This window comes from Schistocerca gregaria, chromosome 5, assembly GCF_023897955.1.
Source record: "Schistocerca gregaria isolate iqSchGreg1 chromosome 5, iqSchGreg1.2, whole genome shotgun sequence".
Lineage (NCBI taxonomy): Eukaryota > Metazoa > Arthropoda > Insecta > Orthoptera > Acrididae > Schistocerca > Schistocerca gregaria.
In genome coordinates this window covers 14040175-14056490 of record NC_064924.1, presented here as the reverse complement: position 1 = coordinate 14056490, position 16316 = coordinate 14040175, and the positions used below count along the sequence as shown (strand labels likewise).

Below are 16316 nucleotides of genomic sequence, written 5' to 3'. Positions count from 1 at the left end.
TCTTGTCAACTTTTCCTTCATCCTCTTCCTGAAACTTCTACAACCTATGGTTCTTTCAGTTTATCCAGGTCCCATCTCCTCAAATTCCCTCATTTTTTGCAGTTTCTTTATTTTTAATCTACAGTTCATAAACAATAGATTGTGGTGGGAGTCCACATCTGCCCCTGAAAATGTCTTACAGTTTAAAACCTGGTTCCTAAATCTCTGTTTTACCATTAAATAATCTATCTGAAACCTGTTAGACTTCTTCCATGTATATAACCTCCTTTTATGATTCTTGAACCAAGTGTTAGCTATGATTAAGTTGTGCTCTGTGCAAAATTCTACCAGGCGGCTTCCTCTTTCATTTCTCTCTCACAATCCATATTCACGTACTACGTTTCCTTCTCTTCCTTTTCCTGCTATTGAATTCCAGTCACCCATGACCATCAGATTTTCATCTCCCTTCAGTATATGAATAATTTCTTTTATCTCATCATACATTTCTTCAATTTCTTCATCTGCAGAGCTAGTTGGCATATAAACTTGTACTACAGTTGTAGACGTGGGTTTTGTGTCTATCTTTGCCACAATAATGCGTTCACTATGTTGTTTGTAGTAGCTTACCCGATCTCCTATTTTTTTATTCATTTTTAAACCTACTCCTGCATTACTCCTATTTGATTTTGTATTTATAACCCTGTATTCACCTGTCCAAAAGTCTTGTTCCTCCTGACACCGAACTTCGCTAATTCCCACTATATCTAACTTTAACCTATCCATTTCCCTTTTTAAATTTTCTAACTTACCTGCCTGATTAAAGGATCTGACATTCCATGAACCGATCCGTAGAATGCCAGTTTTCTTTCTCCTGATAACGACGTCCTCTTGAGTAGTCTCTGCCTGGAGATCCGAATGAGGGACTATTTTATCTCCAGGATATTTTACCCAAGAGGACGCCATCATCATTTATCCATACAGTAAAGCTGCATGCCCTCAGGAAAAATTACGGCTGTAGTTTCCCTTGATTGCAGACGTTTGCAGTACCATCACAGCAAGCCCGTTTTGGTTAATGTTACAAGTCCAGATCAGTCAATCATCCAGACTGTTGCCCCTACAACTACTGAAAAGGCTGCTGCCCCTCTTCAAGATCCATACGTTTGTCTGGCCTCTCAACAGATACCCCTCTGTTGTGGTTGCACCTACGGTACAGCTATCTGTATCGCTGAGGCATGCAAGCCTCCCCACCAACGGGTAGGTCTATGGTTCCTGGGGGGGGGGGGGGGGGGGGGGGGAATCAAAAGTGATGATACCACAGCATATTTCGTCTCCACAGCTATATAATTTTGTTAGGGACAATTTGGCTGAATAGACTGAAACATTTTGTTCTTAACTGCTTGTGGGAAACCTCAAAGTCGATAATGTCCAGTGTTTTTGGTAACTGCATCATATTACTTAGCACTGTAGCAGTGCATACAGCGAGATTCTTATGTGGTAGAAGGGGGGAGGGAAATAATACGGTAGTTTTGGGGCCCACTGCAGGTTAGGGGAAGTGTGGTTCAACAGCTGAAACTTATGCATGAATGCACATGTGTCCTAACTTTTAAGTTACAGCTAGCAGGTGCACGTACAATAGTATTAATGTGTAATGTCAGTGCCATGAGAAGTTGATACAATATAGTTTCTAGCTAAGAGCTCTGAAAAAGAAATACGCGCATAAAGAAAGGATCAACCAAAGGATGACAAGATCGGCCAGGCACTACCAGAAGCAAATCTCACAAAAAAGGGGTAAAAATTTAGTATAGCAGACAATATCACTTATTACAGCACTGACAGTGTAAAATAAAAAACATGTGTCATGTCGAAGTTGCGAAGTCCTGTAATACGTTCTTCAGGACTATTATATAAAAATTAAATTTTCCTTCTCCTTCATCTTTCTGAAGGAATGAAGCCTCGGCTTACACTCATACAATTAGCTACATTTTCACCCTTTCTCTTTACTGTGTTTATGGGTGACTGGAGTAACTAGTGGTTCCTGTGACTCTCCATGACAATATTTTTAATGACATTTCGTCTTCCTGGTCTGTCTCTTCCGACAAAAATTTAATGGCATTGCATACAATCATACGTGTCTGATTGTGAAGAACTTTCCCTGACTCTACAGTGCACTAAGGCTGCAATGGCATGCTTTGTAGTAAAGAGAGAGTAACGAGAATACTCGAAGTCTTCAGGTCAGTAGGCCAGAGTCAACTGAGTTAGCCTCAGTATGGAATCGTCTACTACTCACGACAGAAAGCGGTTTTGTACTAGTGTCACGTCATTTTGCCCGATCTGTGCAAAGTGGGGCAGTCTAGCAGGCCACCATGCTAGAGAGAGTATGTCAACGACAAAGACGGTCCACACAACGAAATTTTGAAGTCACCGTAGTCTGCCTGCCTCCCATACATCGCGAATGCTCGGCTCCATGCAGGGCCCACAAGAAATCAATATGCAATTGACAAGGTACCCGCTAAAGGCGTTTGTTATATGCTACCGATATCTTGCATGCGTTGAAATGTAGTCATGAATTATTAAATTTGGCTGAAATACAATGATCAGCTGGAAAATTATGACCACCTACCTAACAGCCAGAATGTCCACCTTTGGAACAGATAACAGGAGTTTTCAGTACACTCTGTGTTTAGACACACTTGTACCCAGTAGTGCATTAAATTCTGATATTCGTTCCGCCACAGTTAAATGGGTCTCCTGTTTTACCAGTCTGACCAGCCTAAGACGTCCAACATCTGTAACGAGAGGTGGTTGCCCAACCGTGCGACGTCTATACATAGTTTCACTTTGCTTTCACCATGTGTTGATGATACTCACCACAGCTCTTCTCGAACACACGACAAGTGTTGTAGTTTCTGAAATGCTCCTGCAAAGCCTCCAGGCCATCTGCCCTCAGTCAGTCTCATTCTAGACACAGGCACACTTACGCATACTACATTTATTGCATGTGTGTCTGACTAGTAGTTGTTCCTCACCAGGTAACGCTACTGTCGTCAGTAAGGATTCATATTAATGGTTGGTCTGCGGTCATAATGTTCTGGATGATCAGCTTCCCGCCAGAAATCTGTACTGTAAGACCTATAGTGGCACATGCTGTGACGTACGCGCCATGGCTTACTTTTCATGCGACTCGTGTGCAGAGAACTTACGAAAGGCGGTGGAACGTGGCCTTGGTAGTCGCCGCGATTGAGGCTGATGTCGGTGTAATTAGGTGGCGGCGGCTGCTGAGGGAAATGTGAGATGACGGTGAGCTGGTGACCCCTGGCGGCCAGCGTGCGCAACAGCGGCTGCAGCAGCCGGAAGTGGCTGACTGCGCGTAGCGGCAGAGCCACTAAGATGCGCGCGCCCTCCACCGGCGCGCCCACAGGCCACAGTAGCAGGACCAGCGCCAGGCGCAGTAAGGTGGGGTTGAGAGGAGCCAGCAACATCTGTAACAACTGGCGGCGCCTGTAGTACCAGCCGCCCGACTGTAAGCAAGTTTTATCGGTACTAAGCACACATACACTATTTGCAAGTTCCTTTTAGCGCACAACAAGACTCTGACGCATTGAGCAGACTGCTTACTCTCGCTTCCTCCATCTTGCTGCTGCTTGCTGCAGAGAACTGAACGTTTGTATACAAAGTTATTCGTATGTATCTCTGTGACATCAAAAGGCGATAGTTTTAAATGTGTGAGACATATAGAAAAATATCACATGTCACAAAAGAGAGCATCTCTCTGAGTTTAAATCCATTGTATGCTCCAGGACGGAAATCTACATCTACATATGTTCTCCACAAGCCACTGTTCTGTGCTTGGCAGAGGGTTCTCTTTACCATTACTATCATTTCCTTTCCCATTCCACCAGCAGATAATTTCTCACGTTTTCTTGGTTAAATGGCAGCAGTAGAAACGTTCTGCAGTCAGCTTCAAATGACGTATTCCTAAATTTTCTCAATAGCGTTCCTCGAAAAGAGCATTGAGTTCGCCAAGCGCGTCCATAACACTTATGTGTCGTTTAAACCGTCCAGTAACCAAACTAGCACCCCACCTTTCAAATGATGCGATGTCTTCCTTTAGTCCAATCTGTGTATGGTGCAAAATACTCCATCAGTACTCAAGAATAGGTCGCACTAGCGTCCTATATGCAGTTTCATTTTCACATGAACCACACTTTTAAGAAATTCTTCCAATAAACCGAAGTAGACCATTCGCCCTTCCTACCACAATCAAAGGAAAAACAACATTAATAACAGCTAATTATGTTCTAGCACCTGGATGGTTGAACTGGAAGAAAATTAATCATTTGTACGTTTATCCAAAACCTTTAGATCAACCAAAATATCGAGAATTTGTAAAAAGATGTGAAAGAATTGAAGATAAGTGTAACAAAAAATTGATACTTCTATGAAAATAATGATGAAATTATACCACTGGAAGAATGTGAAGGTAATTCAGTAGCAGTATTTGATGATTTAGTTCTTGAAAAGAAAAGATGTAGTTAGAGAATACACTAGCGGCCATTAACATTATTACACCACAAATATGACGTGCTACAGACGCGAAATTTAACCAACAGGAATAAGATGCTGTGGTATGCAAATTATTAGCTTTTCAGAGCAGTCACATAAAGTTAGCCCCGGTGGCGACACGTACAACGTGCTGACGCGTGGAAAGTCTCCAACCGCTTTTCTCACACACAAACAGCGGTTGACCAGCGTTGCCTGGTGAAACGATGTTGTGATGCATCGTGTAAGGAGAATAAATTTGTACCATCACGTTTCCGACTTCGATAACGGTCGGATTATAGCTTATCGCGATTGCGCTTTATCGTATCGCAACATTGCTGCTCGCCTTGGTCGAGATCGAATGACTGTTAGCAGAATATGGAATCGGTGGGTTCAGGAGGGTAATACGGAACGCCGTGCTGGATCCCAACGGTCTCGTATCATTAGCAGTCGAGATGACAGGCATCGTATCCACGTGGCTGTAACAGATCGTGCAGCCACGTCTCTTTCCCTGAATCAACAGATGGGGACGTTTCCAAGACAACAACCATCTGCACGAACAGTACGAGTGCGTTTGCAGCAGCATGGACTATGAGCTCGGAGACAATGGGTACAGCTACCCTTGACGCTGCATCACAGACAGGAGCGCCTACGATGGTGTACTGAAGGGCGAACCTGCGTGCAGAAATGGCAAAACGTCATTTTTTCGGATGAATCCAGGTTCTGTCTACACCATCATGGTGGTCGCATCCGTGTTTGGCGAAGTCGCGGTGTATTCGTCATCAACATACTGGCTTATTACCCGGCGTGATGGTGTAGGGTGCCACTGGTTACAGGTCTCGGTCACTTCTTGTTCGTATTGACAGCACTTTGAACAGTGGACGTTACATTTCAGATTTGTTACTACCCGTGGCTCTACGCTTCATTCGATCCTTGCGAAACCCTATATTTCAGCTGAATAATGCCCGATCGCATGTTGCAGATCCTGTACGGGCCTTTCTGGATACAGAAAAATGTTAGACTGCTGCCCTGGACAGCACATTCTGTGGTGTCACCGCCAGACACCACACTTGCTAGGTGTTAGCCTTTAAATCGGCCGTGGTTCGTTAGTGTAGGTCGGACCCGCGTGTCTCCACTATCAGTGATTGCAGACCGAGCGCCACCACACGTCAGGTCTAGAGACACTCCCTAGCACTCGCCCCAGTTGTACAGCCGACTTTCCTAGCGATGTTTCACTGACTACATACGCTCTCATTTGCAGAGACGACAGTTTAGCATAGCCTTCAGCTACGTCATTTGCTACGACCTAGCAAGGCGCCATATTCAGTTACTATTCTGAACAGATAATATAGTGAATCACGTACCGTCAAGAGCGACGTTCCTCATTAATGGATTAAAGTTAAGTATCAAACTAATTACGTCCGCTTTCTGAATTCTAATTCCTTGTCCTTTTCCAGACCTCACGTCAGTATAGTTCTTCCCTCCTCACGCCAACCTGCGTGATCTAAAACGCGTGCATTTCGGCCTCCATTCGTAACACGGTGTTGGCTCTTCTGCCAACACAACACATTCTCCAGATCTCTCACCAATTGAAAACGTGTGGTCAATGGTGGCCGATCAACTGGCTCGTCACAAAAGCACGTCACTACTCTGGATGAACTGTGGAATCGTTTTAAAGCTGCATGGGCAGCTGTACCTGTACACACCATCAAAACTCTGTTTGACTCATTGCCCCGGAGTACCAAGGCCGTTATTACAGCCAGAGGTGGTTGTTCTGGGTACTGATTTCTCAGGATCTATGCACCAAAATCGCGTGAAAATATAGTCACATGTCAGTTCTAGTATAATATATTTGTCCAATGAATACCCTTTTACCATCTGCATTTCTTCTTGGTGTAGCAATGTTAATGGCCAATAGTGTATTTTACTACAGGAAGACATAAAAGAAAAGTTTTATTTAGGTCAAACATACTCAGAAATACCAAAACAATTAGTCAGAGCTACTCTTAATTTTTTGAATATTTGCAAACAAGATTACACAAATTTAAACCATATTTATCATAAGTTCGATGATTTTAAAAGAAATGTGTGTGTAATATTTGAAAGATCACTTTAGATTTTTTATGAGAGACTTGATTACAAAACAGAATGAAGATAAGTTCAGAAATTGACTACAGAATTTCATAATTCAAAAAAAAATTTTTTTTTAATACAATAAAATTTCACTCTGCAACGAGTTCTAGTATCAGTGTGGCACACAATTCTAATCTGCCAGGATGTTTAGTTAATGTTTTTTTTCCATTTCTGATAAATGTCTGTCAAATACGATCCATAAGTTGTTAGAAAAGCTATAGAAAACAGAAGAGTAAAAGAACAATTACAAAAAAGTTTAAAAATGGGAAAAAGAGAATGATCACATCACGAAAAATATACAAAAGAAAATCAACCAGTTACCATTGCAATGAATTAGTAAAACAGTTAATTCTAGGATTTGGTGATAATGCCTTAAAAGTGAGTGAAGAAAATAGAGAACTTGAAAAACAAATGGTTCCTTTTTCTCACTATTAGTTAGAAGAATTTAATGATATAACAGCAACCAAACAATATGAAATTCCACAGCGTAACTATGATTTAAGTGAATCAAACTCAAGATTTATTAAGTAAGTATGGAGAATAGAGAAAAAAAGGATGAAACTAAAAAAAATTGTAAGTGAAAGAATGCTAAAATATATAACCATTGTGAAAATGTTTTTGGATTGAGACCCACTAGTTTTAAATTCAGTGGTAACTTACAAGTAAAATTTGATGGTGATTAATTAACTATTGTCGATGGGACATATGACGCTACAGATGGATTAATGAATCTTTTAACTAAAAGATGAATAACCACAAAAGACATGAATACACTATTTCCTGGTTCTGATTTATTAAATTATGCAGATATATAATCCATTTGGGAACATTATATTCTGGTAATAATCCAAATAAAATAAAATGGAATAGAGGAAGTAAATATAAAAATATGATAAAAGAAATTGTTGATAACTCTGTCTGGCAATGGGGGGAAAAATTAGATTATTCACTACAAACTAAGGAAGAAACAATTGGTGAAGGTTTAATAAAGAAATATACATAAAAACCGAGATGTCTGTCAAGTAATTGATAGGTAATCGGTAGTTCAAGGATAAGATAAGCCAGAAACAAAAATTATTGCAATAAAAAAGTTCGAAAACTCTAATGTTGACAAATTAAATATAGTTATCTTGTCATCAACAATCCAAAAGGAATTGTGTAATTGTTCAGAACTTTGAATAATCTTCCACACACCTTTTGGAAAAGTGAAACACGTTGTGATGGTTTAGTCAAATAGGTTGTAAATAATTTACCGATGTCAGACATGCATCTATCAGGGTATTAGTTCTGTGAGCCTTTTACTGAGCTAGGAGGAAGACTAGCATGTGGTGATCCAGGAATAAGAAAGTCAGATGAAGAATGTAGAAAACACAATGTAAAGATAATAAAAATTTACAAAAAAGACACAAAGCATACAAAGAATTTCATTTAGCTGCAAAAGAAAAAATGTATGCAAGGATGCTTCATTTGCAGAAAACTTAGTGGCAGTTGCAGTTAGGGGAATAATGTACAGAAAGAGAAAATTAGGTATGGTATTAGGTGTGAATGATAATGGTTGAGAAGTGTAAAAAAATTTGTCCTTAATAATCTATATAAATAAATAACTTTACAATTTATTATTCCTTGCCTACTAGTGGCAAAATTAAAGCAAATAGAATTGAAATTAAAGCCAATAAGGATCAACTACATAGGACTGATCAATTTTTTTACCAGTTTTGAAACAGAAACTAATCCATGGAATAGAAGGAGTTGTCCAAAAGAGATGATTTTAAGCTAGATTTAAAACTTGATCTGCTACCTACCAGACATTTTATGTTGGGCAAATGATCAAAGATTTTTGTTGCTGAATTATGTACTCCTTTTTGAGCAACTGACAGCATCAGTAATGGATAGTAAACGTCATTTTTCCCACTAGTGTTATATGTATGAACATCACTGTTCTTCGCAAACTTGATGGATTATTTATAACGAATTTCATTAGTGCTCCTTGAATGGTGCCAACATAATGTCCTTAGATCAACAACAATAATTATTTTGACTTCTCTCTTTTTTACAATAAATACTTTGTGTCTCAGTGGTGAGTTGCCCCAGAAAACTATTCCATAAGACATTGTTGGGTGGAAATGTGTAAAGTATGTTAGGAGGCTGATCTGTTTATTACCAAGGATACAGAGTCTTAACAGCAATCTACCGATTATATGACGAGCGAAAGAAGCTGAACTTAATTTTTTGAGAAGCTCAGTAATATAGTTTATCCAGTTCAAGTTGTCATCAATGTGACCACCCAAAAATTTGTAGATATCTACATTGTTAACTGAGCCCCATTCGTGAGCTACATCAATTATCGGTGTGACTCTAATCGGTGTACAGAACTGGATATTGTGAGTTTTTTCAAAATTAAGGGAGAGTCCATTTTCTGAGAACAAGTTAATAATTCTTTGGAAGACATCCTTAACAATATTTTCAGCTCCTTTTTCTGGAATGGGATTTATTGTAACACTCACATCATCTGGAAAAAGTACTAGTTCTGCTTGCTGAACGTTAAATGAGAGGTCATTCACATGAACAAGGAACAGCAGAGGACCCAAAATCGAATCCTGTGGGATTCCCTTTGTCATAACTTCCTGTTCACTAGAATTTACCACCCTCCAAACATTATTTGTATTATTTAGCACAACTTTTTACTTTCTGTTTGTTAAGTATGATTCCAACCAGCTGTGTATATAGCCTTCAATTCCACAAAACCTGAGTTTTTATGAGAGTGTAACATGATCTACACAGTCAAAAGTCTTGGAAAGATCACAGAAAATACGAACTGGCGATAATTTGTTATTTAGAGCTTGTACTATTTGATGGGTAAATGTGAAGATAGCATTCACAGTCGAGGATCCGAACTGTGACATGCTGAGTAAATTATTTTCACTTAAATGTGAGACTACTCTTGAATTCATACCTTTTTCGAATATTTTAGAAAATGAAGTCAGTGACTAGATTGGTTCACAATTATTTAAGTCTCTCTTGTCCCCTTTCTTATGAAGAGGTTTAACAATGGTGTATTTCAATCTGTCTGGAACAATTCCCTGTGCCAGCGAATCATTACATATATCACTAAGGACTCCTCTTATTCAATCAGAACAACACTTCAAATTCTGCTAGAGACTCCATCAACACCAAATGAGCTCTTGTTTTTTAGTATATTTATAATTCCCTTAACTTCAGTGGGGAATGTTGTTGCTATTTCTAAAGACCTAAAGTCCTGGGGAACGACATATTAACATATTTTTTTGCTTCTTCGACTGAGCCCTTTCATCCTATTTTTGATGCTACATTCGGAAAGTGATTGTTAAAAATGTTTGTAATTTGTGAATTATCACTCACAACATTATCATTTTGCTTTATTTTGATGGTATGCTGTGTAGTGTCAGGCTGCTCTGTCTCGCATTTGACAATATTGCATGTAGTTTCAATCTTGTCATCTGCATTATTAATTTCTGTTAGGACACATAAACTTCTCGACTTCTTAATGACATTCCTTAAAATATTACAGAATCTTCTGTAGCAAGCAAGTAATGTTGGATCCTGACTTATTCTGGTCTGTACATATTTCCCTCTTTGTCTTACTCTGTGCCTTAATTCCCTAGTAATCCATGGCTTTTTTGGATAACATTTCAAGAAAGCAACTCTCAAATATTGAGACAAATTTAGGGTGGAATAAATTGAATTTGGTATCAGCATCATTTTCTGGTGTACTTCATCCCATAATACCCCTTCTAGACTGCTCTTAAGACTCTGTATCCTGGTTTGCATCAATAAGCTTCCCAGCCTTGTATGAATCTGCCTCAAGCCTGTAGGGTACTATATGTGTTATTTCCATTAACCATCATGATCTGATGGCCCATTAACAACTGGATACACATTAACAGTTTCTGCATGAGCACTGTCTAGGAAAATGTTATTGATAAATAACCTACTATCCTGTTGCACATGAGTTGGAAAATTGACTACAGATACTGGACTGAAACAACCAAACAAAGATTCTAGCTTACTTTCCCTATCTGTATATTTTAATAAATCTACATTAAAATCACCACAAACCACTAACTGCTTCCTTTTGTCTGACAGGAAGCTCAATATTGCCTCTAGATTTTCATGAATAGCTGAAAGTTACCTTGAGGGGATCTGTAGATTCTTAAATTACTATAGAAGTATATTGGAGTAGAAACTCACAAGCACATGCTTCAAGGACCTGACCTACACAAAAACTATTTGTTTCAATATATTTGACTTTGTGTACAGTTTTTATATAAGTAGCAACTCCTCCTGTTTCCATGTTGACTCTGCATGAATAAGATGCTAATCTGTAATCAGTTAAATGCAACTTCTTCATCCCTGCAGTAATATAGTGTTCAGAGAGACACAAAATATCTAAACCTTCACAATTTACGCCATTTTCTAAGCATACAAGAAGCTCATCTATCTTATTTTTCAATTCTCTAATGTTCTAATGAAACACACAAATTTTATTTCTTTGGATATTGCTACAGACATTATGGCACTGTTCTTTTTTAATCTCTTTCAATACTCTCTGTCTATAACATGCCCCTAACCAATAAAACGTTACCTCTGACTCCAGTAATCACAGATATTTTGTCATATGTGCATGTGGCCCTTCTTACATTTTCTGCTAGAAGCTCAACTAATCTATCCTGCCCCTCCCCCCCCCCCCCTATTCAGGTGCAGGCCATGACTAGTGTAACGCCACAGCACAGATATGAGATTCAGTTTCTGCCAACAGTAACACCCCATCCCCCCAGCTCTCTGTTAATATGGTTGACAGCTGTATTAACCCAAGGCTGGTCATGGCGCTGCAAAACATCCAGAAACCTCACACGAGTGTGAGCTGTTGCTGCTCCTATTACATGCAGGTAATACCTAATACTATACTCTGAACGCTGCTCCCTGCTCCTCCTACTGTAAGAACATGGTCCTCGCCATCAAAATCTCTGCTCAAGACCCCTAGGTTTTCTGTAATCTGGTTAAGCTTACCACTCCGTTTCACAACGCTTGTGACCTGGTACTCGACTCCTAGCCTATCCCATGGCAACTGGCCTACACCTCTCCCATGAATGCTACATGACAGCAGGACTCTCTTCTTTCTGCTTGACTTTGCTCCCGACCTAGCATTACCATTGTTACTACGAGTCTGATGCACCCTAGTTTGCTCAAAAACTTTTTGAGGCTCTTCTACTTCAGCTAACAAATCAAATTGATTGCTCATTGGAATCTGAAAAGTGATTTCTGGGGTTTTCTTCTTCTGACTACGACTTGTTACCTGTTCCAAGCTCTCACTGTCTCTTTCCCCCTTCAACTTGTGTAATTCTAAGTATGCCATTTCTAGTTCAGCCTTAAGGGCACATATCTTTTTTCCCCATTTTACAGTTTTCATGTCATGGGCACATAACCTCTAACGCCAATGACGGACCTCATCTGGCACTATAACAGCTTCCCTGCTCTAATCACCCCAGTGAAACACCAACCCACAACCCTGACATTTCACTCCCATGCTCACTAATCTATGATAACATCCACATTTGTCACACATGATGACAGATTAAACAATACAAATTACACTACAAACAATTCCACTATACCAGTTAATAATTAGTACAAAGTAACTTATCTTCCGGTGAGATGAGCAGAGAACTTCTGGGCATCAGGCGAATGTAGCAGCAGGCGAATGTAAACAGTGCTAAGTTAATTGGTATCGTAGGTTATAGTGGCGTAAATCACAAAAAGAGTAAGAAACTGAAGAGGCTCATATTTACTAATGACAAATTTGAATAGGGGTACACTGAAATATGTATAGTACTCTGATTAAAACAAAAATTCCACTTAACGACTTTACTGAACAACATGTAAAACTGACTATACAGATGTATAGACACAGAAAACATGAACCGAATGCAAACTATACATGCACAATACTCTTCAAAACGAAGCCACACCGACACTACCTGGATATTACTGAATAATCACACAACTTACTGTGGTCGATAACGAAAACAAACCCATGCCAACAGCGGCACTTTAGAACAGTTACCTTTCCACAAAACATACCTGCTGTAAAAGACAAGCCTTCAATATATAGATCACAATAGATAATAATTTACTTATTTAAGCTAGAATATTACCTTAATAAATTGGGAAAGTATGATTTGTACTTCAATGCTGAGAGACTACAAAATTTTAATGGAGTAATTTGCGGCCATTTATGCTTGTTTGTTTAAAACTATTTGCACCAGCAGCTGAAGTAAGCTTTGGTATGCAGCCAGAAAAATATAAGTTTAATGATATTTTGACTAAATAAATGGACATTTTTGGAAATAAGGCCAATTATGAGTTTGAAAAGAATTGCATCACTAGAACCAAAAACTGATAGTTAATTTATTTCAGTTATCAAAACTATTCAATAATCAGTAGACTCAAAAACATTTAACATAATTAAAAATATTCATAAAGAATTGAAGATCATTTTTAAAGTAAGTAGAAGCTATAATGTTTTTAAAGTTAAAAGAAAAATGAATATAATTGATTATAAACTATACAAATGAGTATATGTTTATAGAAATCAGAGTTAGTTAGTACTATTGGGCTACAGGAGTTTCAATTTCGTCAAGAATTATTTGGAAACACCACGTAAAGAACAAAACATGTACCTAATATAAGCTATTGTTACAAATTTCATGGTGTTACTGGAAAAACTCGACTACCTAGAGAACAAAAAATAGTGATACTAGATCAAACTTATCCACTGAGTAGCAAACTATCCGAGCAAGGAAAAGAGACTGAGACATCTGAAAAGTATTTTTTTGAGGTTAAAGAAATAAAAGCGAGATGTAATGAAAAATTTCATGCTATTGATTATAAAACTGTTTTTATGATGCCGATATTGTAAACTGAATACTGTTAGTGGAAAAAAGATTACATAACGAAAGCACTCAATTCTATAGTTGAAGTAGCAAAAAATAAGATTAATTTTAGAAAAGGATATAAGCTGAATATAACATCAGAAAATCCATAAACGTCTTTCACAATTTCTGTAGGATATAAGACATCAAATAATACTTGAGAAGCTGCTCAAGTTTTGTGTGACAAAATCAGAAATATATTAACATCTGATGAGACTAGTGATAAAGCAGGTACTTCAGTTATTATTCAGATGATAGCAAGTCCTAGAGGCAGAGGTGGTGCAGGTAAAAAAATATTAATCTAGTTGAAGATGAAGACACTAAGAGACATAGCACAAGAATTAATAGTGGTGATAATTTGTGTTGTCCTAGAGCAATTACAGTGGCTTTAACATACTATGAAAATAATATTTTGGGTTGAGAACTAACTACACAAATTAGAGAATGAGGTAATGTTGAAGAATTGTTGGATATTGAACTAAATATTGAACATGCTGAGAATTTCAATTAGCTTTCTATAATGGCCTTAGAAAGAAATAAAGATGTATCAGTATAAAGATGACAACACTTTTGATGTAATTAATAGTATTAAGGCTTTCTCTGGATGAGTATGTTTTTGTGGTAAATGTAATAAGCCATATAACAACAATTAAAACATAATTTCAAAATAGAGAGAAATCTGTATACCATGCAATGGCCCAGGACACAAAACTGTGGAAAACAAGATATGCTATGAAAACTTGCAATAGATACAGTTACAATGAAGAATGCTTAAAAATTCACCAAGAAGTTGTGATACCACTTATAAATGTGAAGGATTAAAAAGATTTGTTTGAGATCTAAAGAACATGAACATAACTTTGAACTTTGCAGCAACTGTAATCAACTAGTAAAAAACTGAAAATCTTGTATTTTGCTTGCAAAACAGATTGCAAAAAGATGGTATTTGTGAAAAAATTGGTTGAGGATTTTATGGTACAAGGTTGTCGAAATTGTAATAAGCATGGTTGTTATATTAACGGAGAATTTAAAGACTTTTATGTTTACCAAGCTGGGAATGTGAATAAATGGTTGCCGGTAAATAGTTTGAGTGTTGTGAAGATGGATTGCCTAAGAGACTGAATTGTACCTATACAGAAAGATACATGTGGTTTGATTATGACTGGTATACATATTCTACATCTCATAATCTCATAATCTCATAATAGTTTACAATTTTCAAAGAAATACTGTTTATAAATTTAAGACAAGTGGTGAATTCTGTAAATGGGTAATATCTGGAAAACAAGTATTAAAGGTTCATAGCTGACTTTGCTAAAATTATGATTCACAGTTCATTGTCAAGTACTGAAGCCGTGTAGAGTGGCCATGCAGCTTGAGGCGTCATATCAGGGAATGTGTGGCCCCTCTTGCCGATGTTCAGGTCCTCCCTCAAGCCTAGGTGTGTGTGAGTGTGTGAGAGCGAGCACGCGCATGCGTGTGAGTGCTTGTGTGCGCGTGTGTGTGTTATGTTGTTAGTATAAGTTAGTTTAAGTTAGTAGTGTCTATGTCTAGAGACCGATGACCTCAGCAGTTTGGTTCCTTAGGAATTCTCACACATGTGAACATTTTTTACTGTGTTGAAAATTCAATAAAACCATATACCATGTACATGGGAAGTAAGCTGATCTTGTTAGAGATAAAACACTTAGGTCTAAAAATTATAGACAGCAGTAATTTTGAACAAGATCCATTTAGTAGTTTCCAAAAACATTTGATTTGAATGAACTGAAGAAAGGATATTTTCCACATTTATTCAATACACAAGCAAATGAAAATTACTTACGACCATTTCCACGTACTCAGCATTATTGTGTTGACACTATGAAACCGAAAGATATTGAAGCATTTCTGAAATTACATAGGTCCTGAGTTAAAGAAAATTATGCACTCAATATGAAGAAAGAAATTAATGAGTTCTGTAATTCTGCAATAGATATATTGGGAAGGGGTAGTTCACAATTATGAAAACAATTTCTAGAGATAACTAATATTGATCCATTCCATTATTTGACAATTTTAGGTGTTTGTATAGCTCTTTACAGATCTCATAATTACCTGAAAATACTATCACTGTATTCGATAAATACAAAAAGAAAATTATAGTATAGAATCCATGTGGTGGTTAAACAGGTTTCAACAATCATATCATCTTGCATGGTCTTAATGGCAGAAGAGTAAAAATAACCAGGCCAAAGATATACATGGATTTCATGAAGAAAATAATACTGTTTATCTATGCAATGGTTGGTTTTTAAATGGTTGTAAAAATGTTTTAAAAGTGAGACGATTAGCAATAAAAATAAAGAAACCATAATGATGATCTTTATCAAAAGACCTTAACAAGATGTGCAGAAATACAAAATGAAGGATATAATTTGGTGGAAATCTAGGAAAGTAACTGGCTTATCTCTCCAGAGTATAAGATGCTTAAAAAAACAATTACCAAAAGTGATCGAACCATTGAATCCAAGAGAAACCTTTTATGGTGGTCAATCAAATACAGTAAAATTAAGAGCTAAAGAAGACGGTGTTAACACCGAAATAAAATATATTGACGTTGTAGTCTTTATCCTACTGTGCAATTTTATGATTTTTATCCTGAGCAGCACCCAAGAAAAATATATAGACTAAGATATTATTGTAAAAATAGTATGG

General features: G+C 37.7%; 1 protein-coding gene across 1 annotated transcript in view; it reads right to left on the bottom strand.

Moving 5' to 3' along the window:
• Window positions 1-15509, bottom strand: part of LOC126272460 (UDP-glucosyltransferase 2-like) — a 214202-nt gene extending 198693 nt beyond the window's left edge. Inside the window, exons 1-2 of the mRNA XM_049975339.1 lie at window positions 15445-15509; window positions 3180-3458 (exon numbers count right to left, since the gene is read on the bottom strand). Of these exons, the coding sequence (XP_049831296.1) occupies window positions 3180-3458; window positions 15445-15450 (285 nt within the window). The 5' untranslated portion in view covers window positions 15451-15509. The remainder of the gene's footprint in view (window positions 1-3179; window positions 3459-15444) is intronic.
• Window positions 15510-16316: the final 807 nt, after the last annotated feature.